The 24,332-nt window shown below is 40.8% G+C and overlaps 1 protein-coding gene and 1 pseudogene across 1 annotated transcript in view; one reads left to right on the forward strand and one right to left on the reverse strand.

Annotated features, from left to right (window-relative positions):
• LOC142423373 (complement factor H-related protein 5-like) overlaps positions 1 to 24,332 on the forward strand; it is a 108,179-nt gene that overhangs the window by 73,893 nt on the left and 9,954 nt on the right. Inside the window, 3 exon segments of the mRNA XM_075528646.1 lie at positions 5,424 to 5,600; positions 6,517 to 6,699; positions 6,818 to 6,997. Coding sequence (XP_075384761.1) covers positions 5,424 to 5,600; positions 6,517 to 6,699; positions 6,818 to 6,997 — 540 coding nt within the window.
• Positions 20,364 to 21,549, reverse strand: LOC142423375 (cyclic AMP-dependent transcription factor ATF-4 pseudogene; annotated as a pseudogene).

The following is a 24,332-nucleotide window of genomic DNA, read 5'->3' on the forward strand; positions in this document are numbered from 1 at the left end:
TAGAACCTGATGGGTTAAGCAGAGGGGCTCAGGAAACTGGCACTACTTTTTGCTGTGAGTAATAAAGTCTATTCTGGATTGAGAAGGCTCATGCTTTCTTGCAGGACATATATATGCATAGATATGCATATCTACAACCTACCCGATGTCTCCTGTGTCATTATTGGCATATACCTTAGATGTGCTGATAGCTCATAAATCTATGTAGGAGTTGATATATAAGGGAAATACCATTTCCTATTAAATCATTAAGAGTGTTGTGCTCTAAAAGGTTTTTTGTTGATATGTTGGTCCGGATGAGGTCAATTAAGCCACATGAAACTGTAGTTAAGGTTAATAAGCTTTATTGACTGGTGGTCAAAGGGCAGCTAGGAGCCTAACTCCCTCTCGATCGTGAGTGCTTAAAGTGGGAGGTTTTTATACTATGGAGTAAACAAGGCAGAGGAGCAGGCGGCATCACACTGAATGGGGAACTTGGATACAAAGGCAGGTGGTATTATGATATTAAGGAACATGGAACCGTACAAAAATAGAACAGGGGGTTTATATGTATCACCAGAAAAAAACTCTGAAATAAATGGCACTGGCTTAGCAGTTACAGAAAAGAGCGATGACAAAGGAATGACAATAGTTGCAAAAGGCCACACTTGGGTCAGTACAAAATGGTTACAACACTCAGACTAACTAATACATTGTTAAAATGGCTACATCTACCACACTATGGTTAATTGTGGTGGGTTACTACAAATGCCTAGTGCTTGTTAAAATTGTTGTCTTTTTGATGTATGTTTGGGGTAATACTACAAATAAAATCTTGATTTTTAATATGTCTTAGAGTCTTGTGATATGCCATTATTTATGAATGCCAGGAACAAAGGCAGTAACACACAGTTTAAGCTCAATGACCATTTGGACTTTGAATGCAGTGACGGCTATAAAAGCAAAAATGGAAGCACTTCAGGCTCCCTAGTATGTGGTGTAAACGGCTGGTCTGATCTGCCCTTGTGCTACGGTAAGTTCTTTCTCTTATGGGGAATAAACAATTCCTTACTATTTCTTTGTGTGAGGGTTCTATATAATATTTCATAAGGAACAATAATCAAAATCCAGATAGCTTTAAGAAGCCAAATTTAAATATCACCATATTAAAGCCATATGTAGGTCACACACATCATTATATTTATGGTATAACAATAGAAGGAATTTTCAAGGTATATTGAATTCAAGCTGTTAATTCATTCAAAACAAGGCATACTACACCAAATCAATGGTTATTACATATTCGATAGCAAATTAAGGGATTCTTCTCCTTGACTCTCTTTACCATCTAATTTGACTTTTAATGCCTGTCATTAGAGTAGGGCCACGACTTCGAAAGTGGCAAAATTGCCTTCCTTGCAACCATACCATTCTTGAGATATCACTGGGCATTTCACTTCATGTGTTTTATTTTTCTATTGTTACTCTAACAAAATCACACAATGACACAAAACTATTATTTCACGATGCTGGATGCCTGAGTCCTAAAATTAAGGTGCCAGAGAGCTATATTCTTTCTGAAGACTCTAGGAAGAGGCTCTTTCTCTTACATTTTACAGTTTCTAGAGGCCATCTAGCACAATGTCGTTAATATCATATGCAAATAAAATGTTGCTGAAGATAATTAAAAGACAATTGCAACCGTGCATCAATGGGGATTGTCAGAAATCAAGCCCAATTCAGAACACGATATGGAATGAGGGACACCACTGATGATGCCAGATGGATCTTTGGGGAGAGTTGAAAATACTAGAAATGTTTCCCTTTGCATATTGCCTATGCAACACATATGAAAGTCATCATAAAACACCATAGCTAACACAGCAAACAATAAGAATTCCAAAGCATGCCACTGTGCTCATGCTGATGTTATACACAAAGAGGAATTTATTGGGAAAAACAAAGGAATGTTGCATGGTTTAAAATCAGAAAAGGTGAGGATGATTATACAATGTATATGTGGAGCAAATCATTCAAGAACAAGGACTATCTAAAGAAAAACAGAGGACATGGGGATTTGAAGAAGGCTCACTTATGACATCTCCCTGTCCGTGTACTGGTGTAACAATTTTTAAATAATCTTATAGATATTTTTACTTGGACTTGGGTGTCTGTGGTGGCTTGCCTATCACTATAATTCTGGAAGCTATATCACTGGTATCATGTGTCATCAAGGTCACCAAAGGTGAACCGTTTCAGTGGAGCTTCCAGACCAAAGCTACAAAGAAGGAATAAGCTGTCAACTTGTGAGAGATTCACCATGGAAAATCCTATAGAGAGGAGCACAACACTGTAAGAGTCAGTACCAGAAGATAAGCCCTCAGGTTGGAGCACAGCCAAGATAGGACCGGACAAGAGCAGCCTACTCGTAATAGAGTCAACCATAATGAGGTGGATGCAGTAAAGTTTTCAGCACCTTCATTTAATGATCGTCCATGACTCAGTAGTATAAGCATCATTAATAACTAGACCACATAATGCACTAAATATGACTCTAGGAAAAGAAGGAGTCATCAAAAATTTAATTGAATACACATTATTAATATCCTAGGCATTGGTGAGCTGAAATGGATTGGTATTGGCCATTCTGAATCAGAAACAAGTGGTATACAGTGCGAGGCACCACAAATTCAAGAGATAAGGTGTCACATTCATCGTCAAAAAAATAAAATCAAGATCTATCTTGAAGTACAATGCTGTCTGATAATATCTATACACCTACAAATGAGTCCAGTTAATTCAACTATTATTCAAATTTACACATCAACAACTAAAGCTAGTGATGGAGAAATTGAATAATTCTACCAACTTCTTCAGTCTCAAATTGATCAAATATGCAATCAAGATGAATGGATAATTATTGGTGATTGGAATGCAAAAGTTGGAAACAGAACAGTAATTGATAAACATGGCCTTAGTGACAGAAACAAAGCTGGAGATCACATGATACTATTTTGAAATCTAATGACTTCTTCAATGCGAATGCCTCTTTTAAACAACACAAACAGTGACATGAACCTCACCAGATAGAATACGCAGGAGTCAAATTGGTTATACCTATGGAAAGAGATGATGGAAAAGCTTACCATCAGCAGCCAAATGAGACCAGGAGCTATCTGTTGAAGAGACCATCAATTGCTTATATGTGGATTCATTTTGAAGTTGAAGAAAATTAAACCAAGTCCAAGAGGGCCAAAGTAAAACATTAAATATATCCCACTTGAATTTTGAGAACAAGAGTAGATTTGATGCCTTCAACACTAAAGATAGAGACCTGATGAGCCATGAACTAATATCAAGAACATCATACGTAAGGAAAGCAAAAAGTTGTTTAAAAGACAAGAAAGAAAGAAAAGCTAAAAGTGGATATCAGAAGAGACTTGAATTTTGTCTTGATCACCAAGTAGCCAACGCAAATGGAAGAAATGATTAAGTGAAAAGCTGAACAGAAGATATCAGACATAAAGCTCTAGTCCATAAGAATTAAAATGAAATAAGCAAATGTCTGGAGTTAAAAGTCAAAAAGGAAGACCACACAAGCCTCAAGTTTCAATATTGAAGGATTCTACGGATAAAACATTGACTGGTGCAGGAAGCATCAAAAGCAGATGGAAGAAATACACAGACACTATACAAAAAAGTATTGGCAGCAATCTATCATTTCAAGAAGTAGTGTATAATCAAGAACCGATGGTCTTGTAGGAAGAAGTCCAAGTTGCACTTAAAGCATTAGCAAAAAATGAAACAAAAAACAACTCCCAGCTAGAACCATTTCTGACTCATAGAAGCTCTATATGATAGGGTAGAACTGCCCCTATGGATTTCTAAGACTGTAACTCTTTACTGGAGTAAAAAACCTGTCTTTCTCACTCAAAATAACTGGTGGTTTTGAACTTATCAGCAAAATGCATAATGACTAAACCACCAATGCTCCTGGCAAAAACAAGGACCAGGAATTGGTGGAATAGCTGTGGAAATGTTTTAAACAAGCTGGGGAAACCCTGGAAGCACTCACATGTCTATGCCAAACTCTATGCTGAGCAATGATCCAAGAAACGAAACGCTATGAAAAAAGTGACATCAGAATTGGGTGGAGGCTGTGATAAGCAGATAACACAAACTTGCTTCCTGAAAGTGAAGACTTGAAGTGCTTGCTGATGAAGAAGCCCCAGCAGCTTGTCTTCTGACTTGTAGGTTTTGGATTCGTTTGCCTAGCTCGTCACAAACCTGAGCTGCTGACTGAACTCATCATTAAACATATCCCAGAGGTGTATCTGCCAGTCTTGGGTTCATCGGCTCTTAAAGTTACGTGAGTTGAAAGAAATTGCCAGCTTTATATCCTTCCTATCTACAAACTTTAAACCAAACTACACTTACCAGATTTTTACAACTGTGTGAGTTATTTTACTGACACAGAATTTTCTCATTATCTACATGTATAGAGAGATAAACAACTGTATCTATGCATCACTATTTTGCTCCTCTAGAGAACCTGGTCAAACAAAAGGACTAAAGTACATCTAAACCAAGTCAAATATTTAAAATTTCCTCTATGCATGTGAAATTTAGACAGTGAATAGGAAGACCACAGGGGAATGCATACATTTGAATTATGGTGTTGAAGAGTATTGAAATACCATGGTATTTCAGGAGAACAGACAAATTTGTCTTGGAAGAGTATAGCCAGAATGTTTCTTAGAAGCAAGGATGACAAGACTTTATCTCACATACTTTGGGCATAGAATCAGAAAGGTTCAGTCCTTGGAAAAGCACATCATGTTTGGTAGCGCAGAAGATCAAGGAAAAATAGCAAGACTGAACAAGATAGACTGACATAGTGTCTGTAATAATGGGATTGAAAATCATAATTTCAAGGATGGCACAAAATTTGACAGTGTTTCATTTTGTTGTAAGAGTTCTTACAATTCGGATCTAATTCTTCGAAACCTACCAATAACAACAACCATTTTCACATTCTGTAGGGCCAGATTTCTTTTGAATAGGTACACATAACAGATCTCTTATAGTCAGTTGGCCAGTTATCTTAACTATCTTGGCAGTAACTTGTGAGGGTTTCTAGTGCTTCGTTACCATGTTGAAACATTTAAATTGGTACTTGATTAATACAATTATTTTTTTATAATTGTTCAGTGCAGCTTGGACTTCTTTCAATATCATTGTTTTGATATCTTGAAATGGTTGAATGTCAATTTATACATTTGTTGGGTGTAAATTGTCTCTGGGTTTTTTTCTGAAGGGAATAATGTATTTTATGCTCCTCTGAATTTGCATCCACCTGAATCTTATTTTTATGTAGTATCTATTAAATATGCTTTTGGAATGAACTATTATACTAACATATATTCCTTTAATTTTATTTTTAGAGATAGAATGTTCTGTTCCACTATTTAATGAAAACATAAATGTCTCCCCCAAAAAAGAACGTTATAAAGGTGGAGATGTGTTGCAATTTACCTGCAGAAGAGGATTTACAAGAGTTGGGCCAGATTCAATTCAGTGCTATCCATTTGGGTGGTCACCCAGTATTCCAACGTGCAAAGGTCAATATTTATTTTTGAAATCATGGACTAAAAATTAGATTTTTATAATACTATCTGTATATTTTACTGGAAAATGTGTTACCTTAATGGGATGATCAAAAAGTTATCCATGAGAAGAGGGAGGGCTATAGCTCCGCAGTAATTAATGGCATAAATAGTTCAAGTCTCCTTAATTGAGGAGTAAATTGCATCTGTGTTTTGAAATATCCAGTGGGATTTTAATAGCTCTAACTTGTGTAGCTGGGATTGAGCAGATTTCATACTTTTCCTTAATATAAAAAAAATCAGGCTTGGAAAATCTAAATATATGGAATAAGAAAATAATCAAGTCATCAGATACACCAATTGTTCATATAAATAATAATTGGTAACTTGCTTCAATGAACATTTTCCTCAAAAGTGTAAGAATCTTTATGGACACAAATAATATCCAAACAGCCAGTGAAATATTTCAGTGGAGCCCACCAAATATTTGAATATAAAAAGGATATAAAATTATACAACGAGATTACTGGTAATTTGGTAAAGAACAGTAAGGTGTTTTGCATGTGTCAGTAATTCCTTATTAACTAGATATGCATTCTGAAGAATTTAGAAATAATATTGCACTATCCATGTTGTTTCCTTTACTTCACAAAAATAATAGGGCAAAGCAAATAGGGCAAAATGTCAATAATTCCAATATCTAAGACATCAGTATTTAAAAGTATTATGCATTCTTTCTCTTTTGTTCAAAATTGTTCTTAATAAACAATTTAATTCTTGAGGAAAAATGTGTACTGCAAAAATATACTTTAAAAAAATAGACTTGTGGTATGTATGTAATTGTTTCTCAGTAGACCAAAATAGTACTTCCACATTTTTCTAGCTTACAGTAAGATTATGTCACCATTATTTATACAGTGTCTCTCCACAGAGCAAGTGAAACCTTGTGGTCCAACTCCTCACCTCATCAATGGTAAAATTAAGGTTATATGGAAAGAAGAGTATCAGCATAGTGAAGTGGTGGAATATGATTGTGATCCTAATTTTCAAATGAAAGGACCTAAAAAAATACAATGTATGGATGGAGAATGGACAACTTTGCCCATTTGTGTTGGTAACTAGATACCATTTAAACCAAAGACTAGCTTTCACTTTTCACTTATATGTAAACTCATAGATAAATAAATTTAAACTGTATCAAAGGATAAACATTTTTTATTTTATTTACCCAGAAAACTTGAAAGTATGTGGATACCTACCAACACTGGAGCATGGCTATGTGCAGACCACTGCCCATGTCTACCATCATGGATACTCAGTGGAGACAGAGTGCCAAAATACACATACAATGATCGGAAATAACATAATTACCTGCATTAATGGAATATGGACCCAGCTTCCTACATGTATTGGTGAGTTTTATATTTTATAATTTTCAGTATTTTATATACATGGGTATGTCAGCACATACCATTGGTCTTTAGGCTCTACATCTTTTTCTTGGTTACCCTCGTTCAGTCCCACCTCATGGTGCTCTCATAAGTGAACAAAAACCATGTCCTCTCCTGTACCCTCCTCATGATGACTTGGTGGGGCTGGGTTGTTGTGTCTATTCATTTCCATTACTCAATTTTCTGAAATCGATCGCCAGCTCTTTCTTCCTAGTCTGTCTTAGTCCGGTAATTTACTAAAGCCTACTAATGTCCATCATCATGGCAATAAGCAAATCCCCAAGGCAAACTGGTGGTGGCAGCATGTAAGGGACAGTGGTAGGATAGCTAGCAATATTTTCTTTCAGCTCTAAGGAGTTACCATGCTTAGTTGAAATATTTGGTCATCTTCTCTGCCTCCTTCTCCTCCTAATTCTCTTCCTCCGCTGTTTTTTTTTTATTTGTCCACAATAACTCCCAAATGCATACTAATTCCTACTGAGAGGAGAATAAGGCTTTGGGGTTAGTCATTGCTGTTCTTCATCACAACAAAATCTAACTGAAATGTTCCAAGACAAGAAGATATATGGCTGCCATAATTCCTTGAAATTCTGCATCTTCCCAACCCCTGCAGTAAGAGACCAGCCACATCCCAGAGATGAGAGAATTTGACTTAGATAATTGTATTTCTCTCTATTTTGGCTTGGGAGGGTGTGAGGTGTGAGGCGTGAGGCTGTCTATCTGTCTATTGTATATGGTTTGAAAGTTTCCCTTAGCTGACTTCTATGAAGTCTGGTTAGGATGGACCTATTTTTTTTGTATGTGTTTCTCTGACTTGACCTTAAACACTATATCCTTGAGCCTTTCTGAAGTATAAATGTTTTTTTTATGTTCTTTTGCCCTGTATTGAGGATATTTTGAATCTGAAGTGGCAAATAGAACATCAGATTTCAGTATTTTAAAACGGATTTAGTTGACTGTATCTTTAGGTGTAAGGCTAAGCAGGTGTGGAGTGTAGTGGTAACAAATTAGACTAAATGAAAACCAGCAGTTGGTCTGCTGATGGCAAAACCATCAGCCACTTGGTGAGAAAAACATCAGGCTTTTTACTACTCCTTTCTACTGTAAGGAATTTCAGTCTCAGAAACTGACAAGGGCAGTTCTTCCCTGTCTTGTATGCTCACTATGAGAGTTGGTTTGATAGCAGTAAGTTTGATATTTGGAAGCTGGAAGTCCTACATCATGGCTAGTTTATAACTAAAATCGGTTAAAATAAATGGTAACTATCATATTAGTTACATTAGTTAGTAAATCAAAAAGGATTTTGAGTAGATAACTCCAACAATTGAAGGACAGAGGTTTAATAATGTTATATCTGAAATTTTGAGCATGTATTCTTCTTCCTTTGCTTTGATGTTCCTCTGACCTTTAGTTGACTTGGTTCAGCTTTACATTCATTTGTAAATTGCTCACTTATACATATATATGTATGCGTATATATAATTTGCATTCATTTATAAATTTCCCACTTAAATATATATATATTTATAATATATGTGACATTTATAACTTATATATAAAATATATATATACTATGTATATGTGTATACATATATACACATGTATGTATATATTTAGATGCCTGTATATATACTATGACTTAACCATGACCATATTAATCTTTGGTACCTGCATAGGTCCATAGGTCTTAATTCTAAAATTATATATATTTGTATAACTTCATTTGTTACTTATAAAATTAAGTTTGATTCATAAGCATGCATATGTTGTAAAATAAAGTTGACCTCTGAAGGAAAACATATTCATCTATATTTCATCTAATTATAAATGAGAAACAAAACTTACATTTTTACTGATATTTTGTTTTAGAAGTTCTTTTTGTATCAATGAAAATGAATAGTGCACTCCTAAAAGAACTGTCCTATTAAAGATATATAAAGGCGGGGACTTCCGGGAAGATGATGACTGAGTAACACATACCAGAGGGATTCCGCAGAAATCAGCACAGGAGAGTTACTAAGAGAGAAATTCCACACTGCTGGTTTGCAGGAGAAGCATCATAAAGATAAGTAGGCACAGATCCACTAGGTTTTGAGGGTCTGGGGGCTTTTGGCTTACCACAGTGGAGGTCGGCTAGGCTTTAACCTTAGCCCCCCCACTGTCTCAGCCAAAACCAAAACCATTTGGAGCCAGTGCAGGAGCTTTATCTCAACACAGCCACAGCCTGCCATCTCCTTGAGGCAAGAAATAAACCACTCCAGACCCACAGTCAGGGATCGAGGATCAGCTATATTGTTACTTTTGTTTCCCTCACTCCTCTCTATCCCCCCACAGTCTCGGTGGGCTTAGTTTTTTTTTTCTTTGTCTCTTTTCTTTTCTCTCAAATGCCACTGCCAACCACCAGACCACTCCCCTTAGCCTAGGGCATTTATGCCTGCCTCCACCAAGCTGGAAATGCTACACCCTGTTCTGCATAACCAGAATCTGGGGAGCGCCCATGTGGAAAGCCCACTTACCCTCCACCAGGGGATATCCCACCGAACTTCTTCCTGGGGAAATTCCGCCTGCCCACCCCCTGCAGTATGTAACACGTGGCTAAGATAGCCTACCTCCGTGGTTTGGGGAGGTCATAACGGTCCTCTGTGGACCAACGTGACTTAGGGAACTTCCTCCCATCTGCCATAGTGCCTCACACAGCCTAAGGCAGCTTGGCCAACACTAGTCAACATTCCACACTGCTGCAGGAACCTCTGCCCAACCTCTGCAGTGATCTACCTGACCAGGGAAATCCCACCCACCATTTACAGTACTCTACACCAAGTGGACAACCCACCAGGCTTCTGTGGTACTCCCGTTTCAGCAGGCATCCCCACATGCCTTCTGAAGTGCCCCAAGCTGCCATGGGACACACCATCAGCGCTTCTTGTGAGATAACCCAATATAGCACCATCCTCACAGGTCCAAAACCACCCAACCAGCATGCACTGAGAGGACTATCCAACATGCCCTCCAAATAAGAGAATACGGGTTGACTAGGGAAAGAGTGAAGACACAGGAGAAAAAAATGGTAGGCCAATTACATAGTGAAATAAGCTGCAGGCATTTTGAAGAAGCATTCCTATGAGTCTCACAGAGAGAGCCAGTGCTCTTCAACTCCCTGCAAAATGACACCTGGCTTCTCTAAAACAACGCAACGCAAACAGCAATCACCCCAACGGCTGTCATAAAAAATAGGAGAAAGAAAAGGCAATGGCAGAAGATGTATTGAACCTAACAACGTGCATAGAAGAAGCAGACATTGATCTGCCACAGAAAGAAATTTTAAGAATGTTGTTTGTAGTCATATAGGATATGAGGGAAACAATACAGAGAAAGGATGAAATGATAGAGGAGAAAAAGGTCATACACCAAAGGGAAATGGAAGGCCTTAGGGAGGAGATAACAAAAACCAGTAGCAGACACACAGACTTCTCCATTTGACTGGAGGAGGCAGAGAACCACAACAGTTACCTACAAGATGGCCAAGCAGACATTAACAAATGCAAACAAAAATCTAATGAGATCATCAGAGAAACTGAAGAAGACCTAAGGGGTATGTCTGATGCTATGAAGAGGAACAACGTTAGAATATTTAGATTACCGGAGGAAGATTTAACAAAGAAGTCATCTGCAACAATAGTGACAGAGTTCTTGGAGGAAAACTTCCCCAGCTTAATGAATGAAAACTAGGCAACCATTCAGGAGGCTGAAAGAACACCAGCTAGAATGAATCCCAAGAAGTCACCAAGGCACATAATAGTTAAACTATCCAACTTTGAGGAAAAGGAGAAAATCAGGAGAGCAACTAGGGAAAAAAAGCAATAACATATAAAAGGTTTCCAAATAAGAATATGCTCAGATCTATCAGTGGACACTATGAAGAAGAGAGAGTGGGGTAACATATTCCAAAAATTGAAGGAAAGTAATGCGAACCCAAGAATATTCTACCCAGCCAAATTATCTATCAAGATAGATAGAAAAGTAAGAATTTTCTGAGACAAGGAAAACTCAAATACATGAAAAGAAACCCAGCCCTACAAAAGATCCTTGCCGACCCAGTATGGGCAGAAGAACAGCACTCATCAAGCATAAATAAGAGACTACCACATAGAACAACCCCACCCAGAGGGCAACAAAGAGAAAACAGCCCCCAACATAGCATTGGTTTAAGGGTGAAGAGAAGTCAAGAATGATACACACATACACACACTCACACGTGCACAAGACACTGATAAGAAAGAGAGGTAGGAAAACACCCAACACAAAAGGTATAAGATGACATCATAGAGTCCACAGATGGAGATATAACCCTGAATGTCAATGGATTGAACTCAGGAATTAAAAGACTGAGGATAGCAGACTGGCTTAGAAAACACAACCCATCAATCTGCTGCCTACAGGAGACAAATCTCAAGACTACAGACAAAAACAAGATAGAGAATCAAAGGCTAGAAAAAGTTATACCAAGCAAACAGCAATTCAAAAATATCAGACTTTGCAATCCTAATCTCAGATAAAATTGACCTCAAAGTGCAAACCATAAAAAGAGATAAGGAAAAATCATATTATTGTGTGCTCACCTTCCGGATATGATCACTGAAGACAAATGGGTGCATAAGCAAATATGGTAAAGAAAGCTGATGGTGCCCAGCTATCAAGAGATATAACATCTGGAGTCTTAAAGGCTTGAAGGTAAACAAGCAGCCATCGAACTCAGAAGCAACAAAGCCCACATGGAAGAAGTCTACCATCATGTGTGATCACAAGGTGTCAAAGGGATCAGGTATCAGGCATCGTCAGAACAAAAAATCATATCATTGTGAATGAGGGGAGTGCAGATTGGGGACCCAAGACCCATCTGTAGGCAACTGGACATCCCATTACAGAAATGTTACGGGTGGAGACAAGCAAGTCAGGGTGCAGTGTAGCAATGATGAAACTTACAACTTTCCTCTAGCTTCTAAATTCTTCCTTCCCACCCCCCAACCCCCATTATCATGATCCAAATTCTACCTTACAAATCTGGCTAGATCAGAGGATGTACACTGGAACAGATAGGCACTGGAAACCCAAGGAAGCCACGACAGATTATACCTTCAGGACAGGTGGTGAGAGTAGCGATACCAGGAGGGTAGAAGGAGGGTCGGGTGGAAAGGGGGAACTGATTACAAGGATCTACATATAACCTACTCCCTGGGGGATGGACAACAGGAAAGTGGGTAAAGAGAGACATCGGACAGTGTATGATATGACAAAACCATAATAATTTATAAATTATCATGGGTTCCTGACAGACATGGGAGTGGGGAGAGAGGGGGAACATGAGGATCAGCTACCAAGGGCTCAAGAAGAAAGCAAATGTTTTGAGAATGGTGATGGCAACAAATGTACAAATGTGCTTGACACAATGGATGGATGTATGGATTGTGATAAGAGTTGTATGATCCCCCAATAAAATTATTTTATTATAAAAACTTTAAAAATAAAATAAAACTAAAAAAAAAAGAGAAAGAGAGAAAAGGAAGGACATTATATAATGCTCAAGGGAAGGGTAAACAAAGAAGCACTATGTATTTTAAACATATACTCCCCAAATGAGAGACGACATGAATATGTCAACTAAACAAACCAAAAGATGAAAAAGGAACTCACAGCCTTGACAATTATAGTAGGTGACTTCAATACACCACTGTCTGATAAAGATAGATCACAGGAAAAGAAAGTCAAGAGGAGGCTAGAGATCTAAACAGTACAAGTACACAATTTGACCTGGTAGATATTTACAGAGCTTTTTATCCAAATACAAAATTATTCACATTATTTTCAAACACAAATGGCATTTATTCAAAGATAAGCCACATGCTGAGGCATAAGGTGAATCTCCATAAATTTAATCACATTGATATTATACAGACCTCTCCCTCTGACCACTGTGCAATAACACTGGAAATCAACCAAAGGAAGATGAAGAAAAAAAGAGCAAACAATTGGAGTATGTATAACTCTCTAGTGCAAAAGGATTGTGTACGTGCCCAGATCAGAGATGAAATTAGGAAATTTCTAGAAACCAATGACAATGAGAACACGATGTACCAAAAGTTATGGGACACGGCAAAGGCAGTTATCAGAGGAAGTTTCATAGAAACACATGCATACATGAAAAAGGAAGAGAGACTTATGATTGATATGCTGGCACAAATTTTACAGCAACTAGAGGAGAGTCATCAGGAAAATCCTACTAACAGCAAAAGAAAAGAAATAATAAAAATTAGGGCTAAGATTCAGGAGATGGAAAATAAGAAAACGAGATTGAAAAAATTAATGCTGCTAAAAGTTGGTTCTTCAAATGGATAAACAGAACTGACAGACAAGTGGCAAACCTGATCAAAGAAAGGAGGGAAGAAATTTCAATAGCAAGGATGAGGGATGAAAAGGGGGGCATTATAACAGACCCTAATGAACTCATACAGTTCACTACAGAGAACTGTACTCCAATGAACTCAACAACTTGGAAGAAATGGGCAACAGAATGGAAACAGAATCCCTCCCTAGATGGACATCAAGAATCTCAACAGACCCATAGCAATAGAAGAAATAGACAAGGTTGTCAATGGATTACCAAGCAAAAAGCCCCTGGACCAGATGGCTTTACAGTAGAATTCTAACAATTATTCAGGGAAGAACTGACACCAATCCTACACAAACTCTTCCAGAACATAGAAAACAATGGAAAAATTTTGAACTCCTTCTATTAAGCTAGTATAACTCTGATACCGAAATGGGGCAGGGATGGCACAAGAATTAAAAACTACAGACCAATATCTGTAATGAACATCAATACAAAATTTCTCAACAAAATACTGGCCAATAGAATACAAAAGTATATACAACAAATAATTCACAATGACCAAGTGGGATTTATACCAGGGATGCAGGGATGTTTCCACATACAAAAGACCATTAGTATCATTTGCCACATTGACATAAAAAAAACTCTAAGAACCACGTGACAATATCAATAGATGCAGAAAAGGCAATCAACAACATCCAACACCAATTCCTGTTTAACACACTCAAGAAGATAGGAATGGAAGGAAAATTCCTCAAGGTAATACAAGTTATATATGAAAAACCAACAGCCAATGTGGTACTCAAAGGAGAAAAGATGAACACAATCCACTGAAAAGTTGGACCAGACAAGGATGCCCCTTGTCCCCACTCTTCTTTAACATCGTACTAGAGGTTTTAGCTAACAGCATAGGCAAAGAAAAGATATCAAAGGTATTCAACAGGGGAAGGAAGAGGAGAAACTATCATTATTTGCAGATGATATGATTTTATATATGGAAAATCCCAAAATCTCCACAAATGGACTATTGGAAGCAATAGAGGAGTTTGGCAGAGTGGCAGAATACAAGATCAACAAACAGAAGTCTATCAGACTGCTATACACATCGGATAAGACCACAGAAGAGGAGATCAAAAAGGTTGTACCCTCCACAATAGCCAAGAACAAAATTAAATATCTAGGATATACCTGACTAAAAGAACAAAATGTTTATATGAGGAAAACTACAGAACACTATTATAAGAAATCAAAGGTAAGCCCAACAACTGGAAGAATAGCCCATGTTCGTGGACTGGAAGACTCAATACAGTAAAGATGTCAGTTCTGCCCAAAGCACTATATAAGTTTAACTCAATCCCAATACAATTACCCTCATCTTTCTTCAAAGAAATGGAAAACCTGACTACCAACTTCATATGGAGAGGGAAAAGCCCCGAATTAGCAGAGAACTCCTCAAGAAGAAGAACACAGGGGGAGGACTTGCTTTACCTGATTTTAGCACATATTATACAGCCACAGTGGTCAAAGCCATGTGGTATTGGTATAATGACAGAACCGGGGGTCCTCAAGCTTTTTAAACAGGAGGCCAGTTCTCTGTACCTGTTGGAGGGCTGGACTATAATTTTTTTACAAAACTAGGAACAAATCCCTATGCACATTGCACATATCTTATTTTGAAGTAAAAACCAAACGGCAAAACACTCGGTGGGAGGGCTAAATGTCCTTCGCGGGCTGCATATGGCCCATGGGCAATAGTTCGAGGATGCCTACAAGAACAATGGAAAAGAACTGAAAACCCAGAAATAAAATCATCAGCATACAGACAACTGATCTTTGATAAGGGCCCAAAAAATATCAGCTGGAAAGCAGATGCCCTCTTCAATGAGTGGTGCTGTAAAAATGGATATCCACCTGCAGAAAAATGGAGCAAGACCATTACCTCACTCGATGCACAAGAATGAACTCAAGGTGGATCACAGACCGCGAGGCAAAACCCCGAACTATTAGGGCCATCAACGAGGGAATTGGGACAAACCTGAGAACTTTGGCACAGGGAATACATAGGCTATTAGAAATAGGGAAGGACATAAATACAGAAGAGTCACAAATTGACTAGTGGGATATACTGAAGATAAAACACCTGTGTATATCATAAGAATTCACCAAGAGAGTAATAAGAGAGCCCACAGACTGGGAAAACATCTTTAGCAATGACATATCAGAAAAAGGCCTTATTACTAAAATCTACAATACTCTGCTAGCTTCCAAAAAGAAAATCTAATTGCCCACTGAAGAGGTGGACAAAGGACCTGAACAGAAGTTCCACAGGGGCAGAAATCCGAATGGCCAATAAACATATGAGAAAATGTTCCTGATCATTAGCCATAGAGAAATGCAAATTAAAACAACTATGAGACACCACCTAACACCTTCAAAGACAACCCAATTCAAAAACTCAGAAAGCAACAAGTGTTGGAGGGGCTGTGGTGAGACAGGAACTCTCCTCCACTGGTGGTAGACCTATCGATATGTACATCCACTATGGAAATTGATATGGCGATATCTAAATCGGATGGAAATTGAGCTACCATATGACCCAGCAATTCCCTTACTGGGTATATACTCAGAAGAGGCAAGGAACAAATCAAGGCCAGACATCTGTGCTCCATTGTTCATAGTGGCACAGTTCACAATTGCAAGGAGTTGGAAACTCCCAAATTTCAATAAACTGACCAATGGATTAAAAACTGTGGTATATACATACAATGGAGTACTACGCATCACTAAAAAGCAGTGATGAAAGCATGAAGGACATCGCCACATGGGAAGAACTGGAGGAACTCATGCTAAGCGAAGTAAGCCAAGCACAAAAGGACACATACAACATGAGTCCACTGAGGTAAGCTTAAAAAAAAATGAAAGGGCTATAGGGAAAAAAACTACTGTATACAAACATTCCTGGGATGAGGTCCAGGTAGCATGGCAGGAACCAGACTAAATCCAAGGATACATATGGTAGCCAACTAAAAATGAGGGGAAGGGAAATAAAAAAAAAATGGGTAGTGGGGGAACAGGGCACTAACCCACCCAAGGGGAGGATATTGGTTGTATATCCACAGGGAAAGAAGGACCAGACTTCAACCCGGTGCTCCAAGATGTTAATGCAGCCTACTGCATGAAGCAGGGAACCAGTACAGAATCTGAGGGGCCAGCCCCCATCCCAACTACATGGAAAGCTGCCCCACCCCACAGAAGAATTTACTTCAGAGGGCAACTCTGAAGCTGCAGCTCAGGGAGAGGGACATGTCTGATCAGAGCACACAGGAGCAAATGAAGGGGAAGGAAGAGCGAGTGGAGCACATCCTGGCCCACCAAGCTTTGAAGACGATATCCTGCTCAGAGAAGCCAACGCAGAGAGGACCATATGGCTTCCCCACAATGAGACAGGCATCCCTCATTGACCCATATCCGAACAGGGGACAACACTGGAAACATAGTGTGGGAATTGACTCCACCACACCAAGGCAAAACACTAAGGGCATACAACAGAACAGCAAGGGAAGCAGAGCAAGGAAGTACCCAGAGAATACCAAAAACAGACTTTGGAGCCAGGGCATGGCACCCCATCAGACTTGACCAGAAAACACTCCTAAAGGTCAACAAACAGACCTTGAACTATTTACAGGCCTTTTTTGGGGGGGGTGGGGGTGGGGGTGGAGTTGGTTGTTGTTTTTGTTTCTTTTGTTGCATTGTTTTACTCTGTCATGTTTTTGATCATATTATTATCTCTGCAGGTCTATCTAGATAAGATAGGCCGGATAAACAATCTGGAGGAGAAAACAAGGGACTGACATTTCCGGGGATACATGGGAGAAGGGGACAGGGGACAGAAAGGAAGTGGTGTTAATAAACCCAGGGACAAGAGAACAAGTGATCCAAAATTGGTTGCGAGGAGTGTGTAAGAGGCCTGGTAGGGCTTGATCAAGGACAATGTAACTGAGAGGAATTAATGAAGCCCAAATGAAGGCTGAACATGATAGTGGAATAAGAGGAAAGTAAAAGGAAATAGAGGAAAGAACTAGGAGGCAAAGGGCATTTATAGAGGCCTAAATACAGTCATGTACATATGTAAATATATTTATATATGATGGTGGTGAAATAAATCTATGCATACATATTTATACATTTAGTATTAAGGTATTAAATGGATATTGGGCCTTGAATCAATTATTCCCTCAATGCAAGAACACTTTGTTCTATTAAACTGGCATTCCATGATGCTCACCTTTGTGACAAAACTGCTGAACACAAATGGATGCATAAGCAAATGTGGTGAAGAAAGCTGATGGTGCCCAGCTATCAAAAGATATAGTGTCTGGGGTCTTAAGGGCTTGAAGGTAAACAAGCAGCCATCTAGCTGAGAAGCAACTAAGCCCACATGAAAGAAGCACACCAGCCTGTGTGATCACGAGGTGTCAAAGGGATCAGGGATCAGCCATCAAAGAACAAAAATCATATCATTGTAAATGAGGGGAAATGCGGAGGGGGGACCCAAAGCCCATCTGTAGGCATATGGACATCCCCTTACAGAAGGGTAGAGGGGAGATGACAAACCAGTCAGGATGCAGTGTAGCAGCAGTGAAATATACAACTTTCCTCTCGTTGTTAAATGCTTCCTCCCCTCTCCACTATCATGATCCCAATTCTACCATACACATGTCGCTAGACCACACGATGTACATTGGTACAAACAGGAACTGGAAACATAGGGAATCCAGCTCAGATGATCCCTTCAGGGCCAGTGGTGAGAGTGGTGATACCAGGAGGGTAGAGGGAAGGTGGGGTAAAAAGGAGGAACCAATTATATGGCTCTACCTATCAACCCCTCCCTGGGGGACAGACAACAGAAAAGTAGGTGAAGGGAGACGTCAGACAGTATAAGACATGATAAAATGATAATAATTTATAAACTGTCAAGGGTTCATGAGGGAGGGGTGGCGGGATGGGAGGGGGAAAATGAGGAGCTGATACCAAAGGCTCGAGTAGAAAGCAATTGCTTTGAGAATGATGAGGGCAACAAATGTACAAATGTACTTGACACAATGGATTTATAGATGGATTGTGATAAGAGTTGTACGAGAGCCCCGAATAAAATGATTAATATGTGTGTGCATAAATATATATAGTCATCTGTTAAAAAAGGAAGGAAGAATCCAGAAAGTGTTTTTTTTAAAACAGAAGTTATTCCCAAAATGAGAGGAGGAATCACCCATGGCACCTCGGTAGTCACCATTTTTTAAAGGTGCACCCACATGCTGCGTCCTGGTAGTTGCCATATTAGGCAAAGGGACAAGCCCACATTTCCCCAGAAATTAAGCAGATTATACTCATCACCTGCTTTTCTCTACAGCAAAGGAAACAATCGACTAAATCCATTTTAAAACACTCGAATCCAATTTTCTCTTGTCCATTTCAGACTCACAACATTCTCAATACCGGGGAAAAGTATAGGAAGCCCTTGAAACTTCAGAACAAGCTCAAGGAAACAACAACCTAGTTTCAAATGTCAATACAAATAGACACTAAAAAATCCAGTCTCACAAATGCAAACAAAATAGTTCCATCCTAAAAAGACCATACAGGGGCTAGAGGCAGAATTGAGAGACATACAAGTCTCTAGCAGTGTCCTCTCACCTTTGGGATCTGGCTCGATTTGTACCACCAGGGCTGAAAGATGCAGAATCGCAAGGGATTCTGGTAGGCACTCGTGTTGCTTGGATATGATTCGGGTTTGATCTCATCATGAAGAAGAGTGCATTTTTAGTTCAGCGCCTCCTTGTCTTCAGGAGTCGCTTGGCTAGATGTATTTCCAAAATTCAGGTAGGTCCTTGTCTTATGAAAAGCAACATTTACTTTTAGAAGATATAGGGCGTTGCGAGAGAATTTTATTTAGAAACTTAGGAGGAAGAAATACTTACCAGCCAACATAACTGGCCTTGCTGTTTCTTATTTCCTGCCTGCAGAGCCGTATTTTTAAGAATTTAAGTGCGGATGAGATTCTAATTAACTTCCACCAAGAAGTTCCCAAGTAGCCCCAAGTTCCCAAGTAGCCCCAAGATAATGTCACGGACTCCAGGTCTGCTCTGTCCAAATCTCCACCTTCCTTGCCTGAGTTTCTCCCAGCTTACACAGTAAATGGCTTTTGTAGGGCTGGTATTGTAGAGAAACATCGATGTGTTTGGGGGGTAAGGTTTCTGTTTGGGGAAGGTTTTGCAGTCCCCTGTTTATTGCAATCTTTTCTCTCTCCGCCCCTTTTCAGTGGGTGAGAATGCAGCATTGGGCTCAAGTTGGAGTCTGAAAATTCAAACTGGAGTTGGTAGCAAGGTCTTGTGGGCTATTTCGTATAACCACTTGGGCATATGCATCACCCCTGTATTCTTAGTTCAAAACCCAGGCTAGCTGTGGACCCCCCCATTTAGGTCACTTAGCGGTCACACGTGTCCTTGCTGGGTATGCTTCTATGAGGACAATGCGTGTGATCTGAGAGAGAGCTGAGGTGTAGATTTTACAGGTTTCATGAGCTATTTTACAATCCCACCTTGCCAAGCTGTGGTTAGTGTTTGCTAAGTTCACCTTACGGCATTGTTTGTGCAACCTCTGGTTTCTCCATGTATTCTCTTTTCCTTGGTTTTTAAAACTTTTTTACTAAAAGATTATTTTATTGGGGGCTCTTACAACTCATAACAATCCATGCATCAAATGTATCAAGCATATTTGTACATATATTGCCATCACTCTTTTTCTAGACATCTACTTTCTTTTTTTTTTTTTTTTTTGCGACCACAAAATAATTTATTACAACTCTGCTCCAGACAGACCTATATACAAGCTCGAGCCCGACTACCCTGCCTAAGGGGTCTTCTTCTTTCCCCGGGCCCTTCAGAACTCCTCAATCAGGTCTTTCAGATACTGGCTCTCCTTGGCCAGAGAATCCGCCCTCTCCTTCAGAGCCTCGTTGTTCTTCTCCAGCTCCCTGCACTCGCGGGCCAGGGCCTCCTGCTCCGGCCGTTCCCGGCGGTACTTGGTGGCTGCGGTTTTGTTCTGCTCCATCTTTTTCAGCTTCTTCTCCAATTTCTCTCCCTTGACCTTTGCCACCACTACCTTCTCTCCAGGAGGGTCATATGGCTTAGAGCGAGCAGAGCCACCAAGGGCAGGTGGAGGCAGCGGTCTACTTGGGGAGTCCCCAGAAGTGGGGGGGCTGTGCTGGGGAGACGCCAGGTAGGGCTCTGGACTCATGCAGATGCCACTGTCATTATCTGAGGGGGCATCCTCCTCCTTGATGCATGGAGGGGCCACAGTGCTGAACGAGGGAGGGTCGGCCTTCCTGTCCCCCTCAGAGACGTCCACTTTGCTGCCGAGCTCTAAACTAAAACAATGATCTGGAATGGAGGTCAGGGCCCCTAGGGACTCAGGAAGAGACTGCAGGAGGGTGAATGGGGCAACCTGGTTGGTGTGGGGCGAACTTTCTGGGAGATGGCCAACTGGATTCACTGCTTGGGGAGGGGGCTCTTTAGGGTCAGTCTCCTGGACCAGGGGATCAAAGAGATCACAGGTGGCATCTAACGTGGCCAGAAGCTCTTCCGGCATGGTTTCCAGGTCACCCAGACTCAGCAGGGCATCGAAGTCAAACTCTTTCAGGTCCATCTTCTCCACCATCCAGTCTGTCCCGGAGAAGGTATCCTCCTTGCCGTAGTCGGAGGCATCCAACCAGCCATCCACTGCCAGCCATTCGGAGGAGCCTGCCTTAACTTGGTCCCTGGTGAACCCATGTGGTCTGAAGTGCTTGGCCACCTCCAGGTAGTCATCTAAGAGACCGAGGCTCTCTTCAGCCCCCAAACCCGACTGGTTGAAGGGGGACATCAAGTCCCCCCCTAACACCTCGCTGTGCAGGAAGCTCATCTCGGCCATATCGTAAGGCTACGATGGAATCGAGTAAAGTGCGGGTTTCGAAGAAGTCTTGGTCGGTTACAGCAAGGCTGCTGCTGAGTGCCGTGAGAAGCGCCATGGCTTCAGCCGCTGTGGTTGCCGCTGCAGAGCCTGGTGCTGCTGCCGCCGCTGCAAGGGGCTACGCTGCCGCCAGCGCTGCACTCCAGCCTCTAATAAATAGCCTTGGCAGCCGCGGAGCCTATGGGAGGGGAGGAAGCAGATGGCGCGGAGCAAGGTGTGTTCTACATCAAAGAGCCAGGGAAGACTTACTTTCTTTTTTAAAAAAAATTTTAGCGTCTGGGGACTTAAAGGCTTGAAAGCAAACAAGCGGCCATCTAGCCCAGAAGCAACCGAGCCCACATGGAAGCAGCACACCAACATAGGTGACCATGAAGGACAGAGGAGACCAGGTCTCCAACATCAAAGGTGGGGTGGTGGTGAGAATCACATCACCGTGAAAGAGGGGGAGTGCATGATGGGGACCCAATGCCCACCTGTAGAGAGCTGAACACCCCTTCCAGAGGGGTAGTGAGGAGGAGATGGGCCACACAGGGTTCAGTGTAACAACAATGAAACTCAAAACCTTCCTCTAGTTCCTGAACGCTTCCTCTCCTCCCAATCATCATGACCCCAATCCTACCTTGCCTTGCGGACCTGGTTGTACCAGAGGATGTACAGCAGTGCAGTGGGGATCTGGAGGCACAGGGAATCTAGGACAGACGAACCCTTCAACACCAGCGGTGGGAGTGGCGACACCAGGAGGGAAGGGCATGTAGAAAGGGAGAACCGATCTCGGAGATCTATGTGTAACCTCTTCTCTGGGAGATTGTCAAGGGGGAGGCGGGTGAGGGGAGACGCCGGGGAGTGTAAGATAAGATATAATAATTATTTATAAACTATCAAGGGACCAGGGATGGGATCGGGGAGGGAGGGGGATGGGGGAAAAAAAAAGGGAAACCGAGCTGATTCCAGGAACCCAAGTGGAAGGTGAATTATGAGAGTGACGAGTGCAACGAATGTATAAGGGTGCTTTGCTCATTTGATGTATGCACAGATTGTGATAAGAGCCTTATGAGCCCCAATAAAAAGATTTAAAAAAAAAGAAAGAAAATGATTAGGGCAAAGAATGTACGGATGTGCTTTATACAATTGATGTATGTATATGTATATGTATGGATTGTGATAAGAGTTGTATGATGAGCCCCTAATAAAATGTAAATAAAAAAAAGACAAAAAAATTTTTTTAAATCATTTTATTAGGGGTTCATACAAATCTTATCCCAATCCATACATACATCAATTGTATAAAGCACATTTGTACATCCATTGCCCTATCATTCTCAAAATATTTGCTCTCCACTTAAGTGCCTGGTATCAGGTCGTCATTTTTTCCCTTCCCTCCCTGCTCCCCTCTCCCTCATAAACCCTTGATAATTTATAAATTATTATTTTGTCATACCTTTCCCTGTCCGACGAGTCCTTGATACCAGTTCATCTTTTCCCCCTCTCCCCACTGCCCCTCATCCTATGACCCCTTGATAAACTGTAAATTATTATTATTTTCATCTCTCACACTGACCACTGTCTCCTTTCCCCCCTGGTTTCTGTTGCTCTTCCCCCTGGAAAGGGGAGTGGTGTGGTCATGTGTCCATCACTGAGAGAGGTTTCCCCTATCTCCCGTCTTCTTTCCACCTTAGCTCTGCCCTTCTGGTACTGCTAGTCCCATTCCTTTCCTGGATTCTGTGTATCGTGAGCTTTTATCTCTTATCTGTCCCTGTGTACATGCTCCGGTCTGGGCCAAGGTGAGAGTCAGCACTGGCGTCATGATAGTGGAGGATGAGGAAGTCTCAAGTCACCAAAGAAATATTATTTATTTCATCTGTGACTTACTGCACCCTGGTTGACTCATCCCTTTACTGTGACCCCTCTGTGCCAACCTGGCCGATAAACACATGTGGGATTAAGTGAAGGGCGGAGAGATAACTGGCTTGATGAGCCTCACCTCTCTTGTTCTCTAGTCTCTGGTTCTCTGATGGTTGGACCAGTATGTGGCTGCCTTAGCTAGTTCTTTGCCTCAGCTGGCAAGCCTCACTTCTGCGAGACATCCCTGAGGAGAAGCGCCATGGACCTACCCTGATGCAGCCCTGGACGCTGAAGAAGTTGAGTGTAGACCCCTACCACCGCTGAGATGCTTACAAGCTCACTGAATTGGCTTTCTTCCTGCAGTCGGTGTTATTGCGTGTTTTGGGAGTTTGAGGACTTTGTAGATCGGTGTCAGACATATGAGCTGATGTCAGATTTATGGGCTTGGACTGGACTGGGTTAGGATGCTTTCTTTTTTTTTTCTTCTTTGGATTAGGGTTAGGGTTACGGTTAGCGTTAGGGTTAGGGTTAAGGTTTGTGTTAGGGTTAGGGTTAGGGTTGAGTTAGGGTTAGGATGCTTTCTTAATGTACCTTTTATATAAAACTCTCTCTTATATGCATATGAGTTTCTGTGGATTTGTTTCTCTGGTCTACCCAGACTGACACAGGTGATATTGCATTGTCTACAGATGGGCTTTGGGTTTCTGCTATAGCCCCCTTCCTTCTCAACAAGATGCCGATTCTGTTTGTTTGTCTGCATCTTCTGATCCCTGCTACCTGGTCCTGGTAACACCTCATGTTCGTCCTGCCTGGTGTGTTTCTTCCATGTGGGTTAACTTAATTTTTATTGCTGTTATTTCCTCTGTATACTGTCCTCAACAACTGGACACCTGGGCTGATCTGCTAAGAAGAAATTACTTCCTAGCCCTGGGAAGGCTGCTCTTTGTTATAGGAAGATGTGGATTGTGTATTCCACAGTCCCTAATTTTTATGCAGGGAACACAAGGTATCTAGCACTAGCGATAGAGAGTGCATTTTAAATTTTATCAGAGAAAAGTC

The sequence above is a fragment of the Tenrec ecaudatus genome, chromosome 1, assembly GCF_050624435.1.
Source record: "Tenrec ecaudatus isolate mTenEca1 chromosome 1, mTenEca1.hap1, whole genome shotgun sequence".
Taxonomy (NCBI): Eukaryota; Metazoa; Chordata; class Mammalia; order Afrosoricida; family Tenrecidae; genus Tenrec; species Tenrec ecaudatus.